The sequence below is a fragment of the Pezoporus occidentalis genome, unplaced genomic scaffold (genome assembly GCF_034315485.1).
Source record: "Pezoporus occidentalis ecotype Australia unplaced genomic scaffold, CSIRO_AGI_Poc_V1 ctg117, whole genome shotgun sequence".
Taxonomy (NCBI): domain Eukaryota; kingdom Metazoa; phylum Chordata; class Aves; order Psittaciformes; family Psittacidae; genus Pezoporus; species Pezoporus occidentalis.
This window is the reverse complement of record NW_026912961.1, coordinates 6,078,186-6,091,939: the sequence shown is the minus strand read 5'-3', so window position 1 is coordinate 6,091,939 and position 13,754 is coordinate 6,078,186. Positions and strand designations below refer to the sequence as shown.

Genomic DNA, 13,754 nt, shown 5'->3' with positions numbered 1-13,754 from the left:
GCACGTTAAGTGTTTCTAATTAGAGCAATTTAAAACTTTTCAAAGTTACTTAATGGTTACGTCATCTCTAGAAGGCACAATAGTTAATGGAGTTCAAGGAGTGATTTTGATAGATCATCAGGTACCAAAGATACGTAATTTAGACATTCCCAGAGTTGTAAATGACAACAAACAAAAGTAGAGAACATCTTACTGTCTGTTTACCTGTAATAAAATACTTGAACTGTCCTACATTTGAGATGGTCCAAGCTAAATATATGCAGTCTTATCTGATCTGAATAGCTTTGAGCATGTCTAGTACAAGATAATCGTTAGATTTCTTTAATGATTAAATAAGTTTTTTGAAGTGCAAGGCCTGCTTTCTGTAGGAACCTGTGGACCAGAATTTCTTACTACTGTGACTGTAATCTCAGTATTGTACAAAGAGTAAGTCACCTGTCCCCTGTTGCTGGAGAATGGAGACACACAGACCATGGGAAATGGGAAGATAGTTTGGCAGCCATTCAAAGAAAAAAAAAAAAAAACAGAACAAAACAAAACAAAGCAACCCAACAGTTTCTAGCCCTTAAAAAAGTCAAAATAATTTCCGTATAAGACATAAGTCTATGCTATCAGAAGAATCTTCTTCCGTGACATAAATATTTCTCTATTAAATGCAGGAAGGAGAATTTCTGTAATAAATATATGGCTTTCAGACTGCATTAACATAGCATACACTAACATAAAACTAACAAGTAGAATCATAACTCTTCTGGTCATGTCATTTCCTTCGACATAAACATCAAGAGCCATCAAGTGTTTTGAAACCACTGATATGACTCTAGTTAGGCGACATAGGATCTATAGGAGTCTCCTGACTGACATCTCAGGGCAGCTAAGAAAGACCAAGCATTTCCAGTTGTGCTAGTATTGCCTTTAGGAAAGACAATCCAGTCACAGGTTATCTCAAGCTGGTTCTTGTGACACACTGGTTTCATTAGATGGATTGCCAGCTAGCCCAATTAAAAGCTCTGCTTTTGTCTTTGTGCTGCTGGCTATTAAATTGCATCTCGTGTAATGAATATGGGGCTGGAATGAATCATAACAATACAGATCTAGACTACAATGAACCAATCAGAAAGCAAGTATTGACAACATTGGCAATATCCCACTGTATGATCACATCTAAGGAGAAAGGTTACGTGTATTCTGGAATGCTGTATTTGCTTAGCTTTTTTTTTTTTTTCAATCAGTCTTTGTGAAGAAACACTTGAATGAATGATTTACAGCTTCTTGTAGCACAAAACTTTCATTTAACTTACTGCACAATGACATAAGTTCATCCAGCCCTCAATCTTGTGTTTTAGCACCACCAGTGTTATGCAGCAAGGCATCTCACAGCTTAATTATAGCTTGCATAGTGAGCCTTTCATTTTTTTCCTTTTTGATCTTGTATTTAATAGGGAATTCAGTAGGCTTAAAGTAGGAGAAATGTTATGCATTAAAGTGTGAAAAACACTATCATATAGTTACAAAACATACCATGTAGTTCTCCAAGGTGGGAGAACAAGTGGCTAAGATTCATTCTTTAGCAGTGAAAAAAAAAACCAAGTAGCAATCAAATCATCCACCTGAAGAAAGGAAGGAAAAGAATAGATAAAATCTAAAATTTTCCAAGAAAATATTAACAAGACTGGAATGCATCTTTATTTAGGTGAAATGTGTAACATTAGTGATGCAGGATGGGGAAAAAAGTAGCAGAGAGAAAATAGCGAGAAACAGTAATAAACAGGAACATGGGACATAAGGAAAAGGAAAGAATTTCTAGGCTAGGCTAAAGGAATCCTAGGCTGAAAGTGAATAGGAAAGCTACTAGATAAGAAACAATTGGGATGGTCAGAAAAAGCTAGCCTAAGCAATAGTTAGAATTTCCTAGCAAAAGGGAGGGGAGCCAGGCATTCATAGATAGGAGAACACAGAGAAGTTAAAGGAGTTATTGACATGAATAGTAATTCTTGGAGCAAGTCTCAGCAGACAAGGCTTGACAAGCAGATTGGATGAGCAGATTGCTCAAGATAGCTAGTAATCTTTTTAAGAAATGAGACCTTTTAACAATACACAGGGTTTAAAGAGGAAAGAAAGGACTCACAGGAAAGTGTGGTAGTGAAGGTGATTCACGCAATCCAAGAGTGAAAGAAGGAAACAGCAAGTTAAAAAAGAGGGTAAAGTGTGCGTTAAATGGATGAGTGGGTGTGGAAAATAGAACAGTGATTACCAACATGTTTGGAAAAGTTTAAACTTTTCATCTAGGGTAATACCTCATCTAAGCAGATTTCAGGCTGTCAATATAGTCATAGGAACAGGGTAAAGACCACCATTTTCCAAAGAAGTGGTCATAATTCACTTCTCCTTAATCATTAAAAAAAACAAAACAAAACAAAACAAAACAAAACAAAAAAAAAAACAGAATCTGGAATGCAATGGTTGCTAAATATGAGAATGTGTTTAGAATACTCCTGCTTGGGTTTGCTTGAAACCAGACAATTCCACTGATCTCTGTCTTTCAGTTCCAGCTAAATTCTGTTTAGAGTTAGATAAATCTGAGCAATTAACAGGTGAATTAACTAGAGGCAAACTCCTTCCTAGTTAATGGAGAAATGAGTGGCAGGAAGATTATTAGAGTAGACTTCAGTGTTGAAATCAGAAAATTATATGTAATTTAAAAAAATGGGAAGAAATAAATGAAAATAACAAAATATTGCTATGTGAAGATAGCACTGAAAAGCTATATTTCAAATAAAAGTGAACAAACTGCATGTAGACATTGCCTTTTTTCATGAAACTCAAATGCATTATCTGAAGCAGGCAAACATTGTAACCCAAAATGTTAAAGTCTGAAAGTGTTGTTCACAAAACATTTAAATATACCATTTGACACTGTTATGTCTTGAACCAGATAGCTGAGGCCTAACAGCTGAAGGATGCATCCGAAAGGAAGCAACTGAGGTGGTAATTTTGGATACCATGGTGTTCCAGTGATAGGAGTGGGTGCCCTTCTTCATTCATGTGACCGGGTGAATGATTGAAACTTGTTCATGTCCACATGGCTCCTTACATCTCACTGAGAGACAACTGTCACAAGAATAGAATTCTGTCTTATCCAGAAATTACTTAGACTTCTCTAAGGGCCAGAAATTGTTGCTCCAACCATATGTCCAAACACACACACACACACACAGATCAATTATAATTAAAACACGCTTTTTAATTCAAACAGTATGTTACATGTAACATGCATTGTAAAATTAATCTTGTGATGTGTCCTGTATCATCATGAGTTAAAAGCAACACAGTGTCCATTGCCAGATGGTTTAGATGATGCCTGATACATGAATTAACTGAACACAGTGAGTTGTGTTCACACAATTGTGTTAAGTGTTAATTAAAACACAATTTAAAAATAAAGATCTGTGTAGTCTCAATGAAAGCAATAAGATCATTTCTATATTTCTATGGCACAAATTCATTATGCATATATCAGAAGCTTGGCATATTAAAAAAAAACTAATTCAGTCCCAGTTTGTTCTGTGATACCATTCATTAGAAAAGGTAGGACTTAGTAAAAAAAAGAAGTTTCTTGTCCCTTATAAATGATTTGTCAATACCAGAGACATGTTTCTCATTTAATAGTTAGAACTGGGCATGTATGCACCAGGTTCCACCCTGAGTAGAAAAGTCCTATCTTTTAAATAATTTGTTTTGAAAGACAACAGACTTAGATGTTACGATTTCTTCCTACCTTCACATTTCTTGAAAAACATGAGGGATTTTGTATCACCGTAGTCACCCCTTATCTTGTGATCTACAAACCAAGTATTAATTACAGGAATTATAAAGTACTCTGCACATATTAAAGTGTAAAAGCGTAACCTAAGTTGGCCTGTTTTTTTAGTGACTGCTTTCCAGCTCTGGGAATTATTCTTGCCAACTCTGCAGTGAGAAGGGCTTAGTTTCTTTCCAGAGCTAAGAACTCTGTCTTTAACTTCAGAGCTGCCTCCAAGTACATGAAGAACTTCACTTAAAATCTGGGGACTCACCTGCTGAGAGAAAGCAATTTTACAGGTAAGATGAGGAGGCCTTAAACTGTGCTCCCCAGTAAGAATTTGTAGTGTCTGGCTAAGCAGATTGTTTTAGCAACATTTGCTTCATCGAGGTCTCATCTCAGGGAAAAAGCTGTTGCTTTTGGTTTAAAATATGTAGTGTCATTTTCTCTTTGCAATGAGTCCTTTCATCCAATCATATTCTTGCATGCAAATATGTCATAGCTGGGTACATATAAAAAAGCACAAGTAAAGCTAGGAGCTCAGTCAGGACAAAAATCACTTCACTTCCCTCATACCTTGTTTCACCTGTGTTTCAGGAGTGTCCTCAGACTCCACAACTGAAAATATGAAGAAGCAAGGTTCAGAGAGCAGCCCTGCTCCAGTTTTGCCAGCACTGCCAGAGCCAATCAAAGATCTGAAAATTAAGTACACCAAGGTTAGTAGTGTTTATGTTTCTTAATTTTTCTTATGCATTCAACTCAGACAGTAGGATGTGCGAATTTCAACCTTATATGAACCATGGAAGCAGCAGTAAATCAGTGCTTAAAATGTTTATTCTAACCTTCCTCTGATATTATGCATATTAGCAATTACTGTTCAGTGATCTTTTTAACCTTTCAGAAAACATGCAAGTGTGATAGAATCATTTCATATCTCACTCGGGGGGTGTGTTGTTTTTCTCCTGAAACAAACTTTCTGCAGTGAAAACTTTCCTAGAAAGTATAAAGGGATCAAAGAAGGAAAAGTTTCTATTATTTTATTGCTTTTCTGACAGTGAGAACAAAATAAATGTTAGTGTGTGGCATTGTTTTACAATCAGATCTAAATTATTATACCAAATAAGTTTATGTAGAATGGGATGTGTGAAAATGAAACTAAAAGAAAATGCATTCCACTCACATGTTTTTTTTCTAGAGATACTGAATCCGGTTTTCAGCTTAAACAAGTAACTATCAATGAAACAGCTAAAGTGTCCCATCACTAATTATTCGGTATTACCATAAAGTTTTTGTAATAGCAAATTCTTTCCATATGCAGTTAGAAATACACAGATAAAGAAGGTCTGAATCCAGACTCGTGTTCCTAGCTTGAAAAGGCATTTTGCCTGGTTTATATCAGATATCTGCAAGAACTTTATCAAACTCTTGGCAGAAAATACTGAAACTCGGCCCTCTGAAAATTTAGGTAAAACAATTGATCAGACTGGAACTCTTCCCTTTTGTGACTCCTCAGTTACTGTTCATTTGTTTTTCTCATTAACATTGCAATGGAAATAAATTTTGTTTACTAGAATCACTGCTTATTTTCTTTCCCAAAGGCAAGGTGTTCAGGGATCATCTAGATTAGTCCTTTAGAATTCCATTCTATCCTACTTTTTTCATGGGAAAAACCTAACCAGATTTCAAAGCACGTCTTTCATGAATAAAACACACAGGATCTTACTTTGTAAATATTTAACAGGCTAGGAAAGCTATGTAGTACTGCCATGTGATAGGTCTCTACTGCTCTTCCTGTCTTATAAATAAATAAATAAATAAAAGCTTAATTCAGAGAATATACTTTTGTACCTGAGTCATACCTAGGTCACAGTGGTGTTCCAAAAACTACAGCGCTGTTTGTTTGACTTTTTTATTTTTCCAAACGAAAACAACTCATATGAACAAAGTGCCAGCTCAGAATTCTGATGTAACTAAACATGCAAGACATAAAGTCCTCCAAATATTTCTATCCTTCTAAAACATGTAGTTAGCAAAAGCCTATTACATTCATATGACAAGCAGCCACAAGACATCCAGCTGAAAAATCTACAATGTGCAATTGATAGCGTCACAGAGCAAGTGCATGTTCCTTTTGTCTTCACAATAGATACCAATTTTTTTAAATGCAGTTTTCTTGAAAACTGCATACAAAGTGTAACTGTGCAGAAACGCAATGCAATTTTTTGCAGAAGTGTGTACCTACAAGTGGTCAAATCCAACACACCCCCTGTGAGCAGTCATCCCACAATTTCATAGTCTTTCCACTCTCATCTTCTTACCCACCCTGTTCCTCTCCTGTCTCATACAAGTTAGAATGTGGAGTGTGGGATTGTTTTGGCTAGTTATGTTGAAAGGATCAAGATGGAGGAAGATGTAATTACTGCTGATGTGTTAACCTTTCTGTCTGAACCACCTTGGATATCAGCAGATCCCTCAGTTTTGGAAACTCAGTTTTCATTGTTTCTACCAATGCATAACATCAACAGCCAGTACACAGCGATCTGAAGTAAGGTCTGCAGGAGATGCCCAAAAGACATTCCCCTTTACTTAACACTCTTGATATTTTATTTTCTATGAGGGGAGTGTCATTCTGGGCCTTTACAGACATCATTTAACAAAGTATTTCCACATCTCCATGGATCTATAGATTTCCATATCCATACGTATGGTTTAGGTTATGCCTTCCACATATAGCATAAAACTAAGCACTCTTCAGGTAATTTGCATTTCAATAATTAAATTGAATGCATTTTAAATGGGTAAAATGGCTTGGATGTTGAACCACAAAGTGATCTTGAAGTAGTTTCTTGTCTGAATCTCCTTTATTCTGATGAACTGAATTGAACTGAATGAGTGTTGGTAGCTGGCTAAAAATGTACTAGTAAATATTTTACTTAGTCAACACTGAGGAATTAGGCAATGATTGTTTGGCAAATGATTTCTATCGTAATGCTTTCACATGCACTAAGCCCTATGGTGCTCCTTTAATCAGAGAAACTCAGATCAGTTAATTATTAGGCTGTCAAATTACATGAGGAGGAGAAAACAGCAGCACATTCTCTCACCAAGATGCACGTGGAATATCAGAAAATGTGGAAAGGTTCACACTTGGAGTGAAGAAAAATTGTAGCTGAGTATCACATATGATGCAATCACTAGCTTCACGAGCAAAACAGGGCGGGGGAGGAAGAAGGAAGTTACATGAAATATTAGCCAATTATCAACTTTTTGTAAGTAAAAACCTAGGAAAAAGAAGAGATTTTATAGTAGGGATTCTGTATTGATATACCTGTTTAAAGCTTAAAACGGCAGTCTTTAGTAGTTCCTTAAATAATTTCACATATTTTCACTGTATTGCCTAAAATACACAGTGAAACTTCATGACATATTTTGGATGACTAAATCAGAACTTATAGCACAAGAAACAAGCCTCCTCTTGGGCTACAAATCTCCTTTAGGTTTAGATCTAACTGTAAGAATTATTTCCATTTTCAAACTCATGAATACCTGAATGACTCTTATGATCTGCTAGAGCAAGTGTGAATAGGTGCCAACAACCACTTCACCTGAATGGTGTTGAATTGCCTCCAGCATGCAGGAGCCTAGCTCTAGCCATGGTGCCTCTTCACTCTTCCTGGCCTCTAAGAAAACATTAGTAGGGTCATTCCCTGGTTTACTATCTGCACTAGAAAGCTTGTTAGCAGTCAGCTGAGCAGCCAAGCAGCCGTTGAAATTTGGTGATGGCTTTTGGCTCTGTGAAACAGGCAGCTGGGCTCATTTGTAGAGCCTTGTTGAGAAAAACTTTATCATAGGAAGAGTTATAGACTATCATGGGGCAGATTTATGGTGGGAAGAAGTTACGCTTTTTCTTGTGCCATAAATTTAGAAGAGTGTCTGATATCTAAAGAGAATATAGCTTAAACATTTCTGTATTTGTAAAGCTGCCTTTCGCAGCTGAATCTGGGATAGTCCACATTTCAGACAGGTCTATTACTTTCCTTGACTACATCTCTGCAGTATGGATTACAGTTTATAACAATAATAGTGAATTACATGAAAATTCTCTGACAAATAATTTTATAGACAGATACAGAATATGGGTTCATGCAACATCAGAAATTAAGTATTTTCTTCTTTAAACACACTTTTAAGTCACTGCTACAGAAACACTGAGGCTTGAAACCCCCTACAGACTTTTCACAGTATTGATCACACAAAAGAGGTCTTTTGCACTTAGGTATGACAAACAAGCAGAAAAAAATGTAAGTTGCCAGTGGAGTTCTGACTAACAGACAAAATACTGTACATGCATTAAATGGGCATGGCTGAATGCACAGTTATGAGTGCAGCTGCCTGCAATGTATGTAACACAGTTTACATGGAGACTTTCAACTTTTTCCTAATCTTTCCTGTCTTTCATACCTGCATATATAAGACTGCCATCTAACTTATGAAAAACATCTGGATAGTTTGATTTATATAGTCCTGATACAAAGATGTGTATATATTTAATAGAGTAAGGTTATGTTTTGGATGGGAATGGTATTAGAAACATTAATAAGAAAGATACTCTAAACTAATATTATGGGTGATATTGGTTGGTGCAATAAATGTAGTATTTAAACAAATACTTTAAAATCTTCCAAAAATGGTATGTTTTGCTATTATTCCTTTCTCAGGCAGATATGAATTTGGCATACTGTAACATCATAGCAGTGTTATGTTAATATTTACCTTGTACTTTGTCTCTTTTCTTGGCAATGAAGCTAGTTACTAAAGATGGCTTTTTCATATTAACCATTTAGCTGCTGCCTTTGTCCTTTCACTATAGTCAGAATTTTTCTGCTGATATTCCTATGATCAACTTCATCATATGTCTGAAATCTCCAAGGACCTAGGTATTTATTTCCCTGACAGCTTTTGTTAAATCAAGAATTCTCTGGTCAGTCCTGACGGCTGGAGGAAACAGTGACACTCTACACATGGTACTCATATGGAAGCAAGCTGAAACACAGGGATATATTAATAAAAAGCTGTTATCACGTATCTTTAGACATAACATTTTTATTAATGTTAATAGTTATTACCAAACTATTAAGCAATAATTAACAACACTCAGTCAGTGTAAGTAGTTTTGATACTGAAAGCTGTCATGTTTTCATAACATGGTTGTGGTGGTAAATTTTAAATCCCAGGTCTGGGTGGCAAAGAGCATTTGCCCTTCAGTTTTGGTGCCCTGATTTTGTCCTGTCCTGAATCAACTGTCATTTGCTTTGATTTGCCTGCCACAAAGTATTTTCTAGTTTTCTATTTAAATGCTCCTGTTACTCTGAACTGCAACAGTAGGTCTTTTATCCTAATTGAGAGGAAAAAAAAAAACACAATTTTTCTGCTTGTTGGCCTCACAGCTAATCTCCAGTGACTATAGGTGGGGCAAGACCCCATGACCCAAAAAATCGGCACAGTTTGAACTCAAAATACCTGATACAGTCAGTCAGAGCCTTCCATGCTCTTGATGCCAAACATGACCAAGATCTCATATGTCTGGCAGCAACACAGCAGTACTAGGAAAGAACAAAAAGAGAAAGCACCAGGCAAGCAGTAGCAGGAAGGTGGGCTCAGGCACTGGCAGGGCAGCATGAGGGGGTGACCCCCATTCAACACTGACCCAAACCCAGAAATTGCAGAGATGGTTAGACAGAGGATGACAGGTTGTCGTGGTTTAAACCCAGTCAGGTAATTCGTTCGCTCACTTCCCCCCCTTTTCTTGCCCTCCCCCTGCTCTCGGAGGGATGGAGAGGAAAATCGAAAAGAATGCAACTCCCACGGGTTGAGATAAGAACAGTTTAGTAACTAAGGTATAACACAGATCACTACTGCTACCACCAATGATAATAATGATACAGGAAATAACAAGGGAAGAGAATACATCATCTCACCACCAGCCGACCGATAACTCGCCCCCCCAGCCCGACCAAGCTCTCACTGATACCTCCTCCAACCCTGCAGTCTCCCAGCCCTTCCGGCTAACTCCCAGTTACATCCTGGGCATGACGTGCTGTGGTATGGAATACCTCTTTGGTCAGTTTGGGTCAGGTGTCCTGTCTCTGCTTCCTCCCGGCTTCCCCTCCTCCCTGGCAGAGCATGAGGCTCACAAAGTCCTTGGCCAAACCTAAACATCACTATCAGCTCTGTTCCCAAGCTGAAAGTCAAAACACTGCACTGCACCAGCTACCAAGAAGGGGAAAAATGACTGCTACAGCTGAACCCAGGACACAGGTACTTTTAACATTGGACTATATACTTTATCATGCCCACTTTAAAAAACAGCCTACACTACATGTGGTAGCAGCACAGACATCTTTTCTCAACATCTGTGCCATGTATCAGATTTTTTCCAATTACATTTTCCTTTCTCTCTCTTTCTGATATTTTCCCTACACATTTGAAAAATATTGATTTTTCAGGAACAGTTGGAAAATCAGTCTAATTTCTACAGATTCCATCAACAGTCTTATTCGGTAACCAAAAACCTAGACGCACAGAGGACTGTTCACTCCTAAAGCCCTCTTTGGACATAGTTTTAAGGGGTATTTAGTACAACTGAAATGAGAGCTTGCAAGAGAAGGAAAGTGACATGTCAAACAGACAACAAAATTAGTAGTAAAAATAAAGCAGACATAGTGGGAATTTTGTACTGTCTCTGGAGAAAGTATTCTTGTATGACACTGATGTAATGTAGACTTTATAAGGATTTCAGACATTTAAGTACATATTCAGCTGTAACAGTACCTTTGTCAATTCCTTATTCCCATACGCAAGGGACTATGTTTGAATTTCTGGGATTGTTACACCACAAAGGGTTATGGCTCATAAAAGCTCATTATGGGAATCAAAAATGACCACCTTGCTTTGTTAAGGTCTGTTCTAAGTGCACCAGCAATGTTACAATCAAGACTTGATGGTATTTGTTCCTGCCATGCAAAAGAAATTCATTATACAATGTGCTTTCAGTCAGCATAAAAGTCTGATCTTTGAATAAGGACACAGTTCCTTACACATATTAAATGAACTGCGGGTATCAGTTTTACTGCTGCTGGGTAAACTTTGGTGTAGGCTGTAGTTGCTATGCATTATTTGTTCTTTTGTGCTTCTCAATTGCTAGCTATATGTTTGGTACTCTATAACAGTTGGAATAGAAAGATATTATAAAAACATAGGATTTTATAGCAAGATTAAGGAACACACAATTTTATTTATTTTATTTTCTTGGTGCTAATATTAGTCTTTTTCTAGTCCCTGTCAAGTAAAAGTCAGGTTAAAACAGCTAAATAAGCAATACATGGTGGCCTCATTGTTGTGGTATATGGATGTTCCACATAAAGGCAACAGATTAGTAAAAGGGGTTTGATGACGTTTGGGAGGATGGAAAATCAAGAGTGGTAGTGTCTGCTGAGGGAAATAAATGTAGAGACATAACAGAGACCCTTAGAATTGGAATGAAGTGTGAAAAAACTACTAAAGTGGACAGAAGTTATATTGATTCGATGTAATACCCACTGCAGTTCAAACAATGACAGCCAGACATTGGAAGTAATAGTCAGAATAACAAGAGTATGTTTGCATTTATGCCTAAAAGTTGAATAGGAGGCAGGACAGTGTCACCAATGTCATGGTTACAAAAAATTTGAAAGCTCTGACCATTAAATTGGAGGTAATCAGGCTATTGATAGGAATTATTGAATAAATAATGAATAACATCAAATGGTTAGGAACTTCTTAAACAGAAGATAGCCATACTGATTGTAGCAGTGACAGTGCTGGGATTTTTTTAGTCTTGACTTTAATTTCAGAAAAATGGTTATTTTTTGTTGGGATTTTCTTTTTTGGCAGGAAGGAGTAAAGAGGTATCAAAACAAAGCTTAATAAACTAATTCTCCAATATACTACATGTATTTTATGTAGTAAAGCCAAGAATTTGGTTTACTTCTACTGGGTCACATAACAGACATGCTCTCCATCATTACCAACCCTATGAACATTGGAAACCAGTGTAGTTTAAGGTAGAATATTAAGGGCTGTACTTCCCCTGTACATCACAGACTTCAGTTTGAGAGCAGAAGGCTACCGTTGTAGCAGTATCTTTTTATGGTATAAAACAAAGTGAAGATATCTCATAGAGAGATAAAGTTTGCCTTTCCAAAGGAAACCAGTTTTTAAAAGGTGTTTCTGGTTAAGTGTGTATATGAGTTTTCATGTCTTCAGAATACCATAAAAAACAGCTATTCAATTTTTAATTCAGGTAACTATCAATCAGGCAGCTCTCTGATATGAAATATAGATTTATTCATTAAAAGAGTTAACAGACAATGTTACTATTATTGTTACACTATTTCTTCCTCTGCAGATATTTATAAACAATGAGTGGCATGATTCAGTCAGTGGCAAAAAATTTGAAGTCTTTAACCCTGCAAATGAAGAGAAAATCTGTGAAGTTGAAGAAGGTGACAAGGTAAAGTTTTCTTTCTTGATCTTAACCCTAGCTTTAAATTTAATTTAACATCTTAAAAGCAAGAAGGCAAAAGACCATCTGTGTTGATGTAAAACACAGCCTCAGAGATGTACCTACTTCATACCATATATCTTCTGCAGACATAATTCTTAGCTTTTTTACTAAGCTTTAGTATTACTTGTAAACAGACACTGAAAAACTGCTTTACTTTTACGATTTTATTCATATAAGGAAAGTTTGAATACTTTTTTTTTTGTTAATTTTTTTTTAATAACATTTATCCTTTCTTATATTTGATCAGTAACATCTAATAATTTAGCTGGAGTTTTTTGTTATTTTTCCGTGGCTTTTTCTTACACAGTGATGTAATCTGTCCATTACACATTTAAATAAGGCTTTTATTATGGATGAAAATATAAAGAAATATTAAAAAGATACATTTTCCCACACAGACTCTATAAGGATGATCTTCTCAGTATTGCCCCTTCATATATTTGTCTCTGTGAAAAATGTATTGAACATGGTTCTAAAAACATCTGAAACTGAAAGTAAACTATCACATAGACAGCAATTCTACCAAAAACAGTTTCTTTACGTCATGGTGAATTGATGAATTTTAAGCAGTGGACTACAAAAATTGTTGACTCATATCCCACTAGAAATGTATGCAGTTTTGATACAAAATGATATGTCTTCTGCCTCTTCTCTGTTCAGCATTCAAAACCAAACTACATTGCAAATCAAGTTGGGCTGACATTTGATCATCCTCAAATTAGATTACTCATGACCTGCAACTGTTCACTTACCATTCAGAACTTTTGTAACCTTCATTCCCTACAAGTAATCTAACAACTCCTTAAATAAAGAGATAATACTGTTCGACACACAGGTTTGCTTTCCAATAATTTTGCAAACTAATGTGTAATGACAACTGCTATTAACTGAATTGCCAAGTGAAATGTACAAATCTAGTAAATTACACAGTCATTGTGAACCTAATATTTTAGAGCCTAGTCTTTAGATAATGAGCCAAGAGATTCGAGGAATTTAATTTGTGTGTACAATGGGGTTGACAAAGAGTTGTACACTGCCTTAGAGTGGTATTTAAAAAAAGCAAGTGGAGATTAGAAAACACAGACACATCTGTGGGTGGGAACCGTTTTCCTTTCAGTTTGGTGGCTCTTTCAAGCTACATTTGCTAATCCTGAAGGCCTCTGGTAATAATAAAGCAGCTCAACAAATGGTCAGTGGGACGTAAAGTAAATGTACTTCTGCAAAAATTCTAAATTAGCTCTGAAAGGAGTTATCAAGTTTTAAACTCATGGTGTAGATGTGCCCAAATTTTCATACAGTTGAAGAACATCTTTTTTCCTTGATTTTCATTCAGAGGCCTATATTAGC

At 36.3% G+C, this 13,754-nt stretch overlaps 1 protein-coding gene across 1 annotated transcript in view; it reads left to right on the top strand.

Annotated features, from left to right (window-relative positions):
- Positions 1–4,331: 4,331 nt before the first annotated feature.
- ALDH1A1 (aldehyde dehydrogenase 1 family member A1) overlaps positions 4,332–13,754 on the top strand; it is a 35,759-nt gene continuing 26,336 nt past the window's right edge. The window contains exons 1-2 of the mRNA XM_062641136.1: positions 4,332–4,518; positions 12,249–12,353. Of these exons, the coding sequence (XP_062497120.1) occupies positions 4,429–4,518; positions 12,249–12,353 (195 nt within the window). The 5' untranslated portion in view covers positions 4,332–4,428. The remainder of the gene's footprint in view (positions 4,519–12,248; positions 12,354–13,754) is intronic.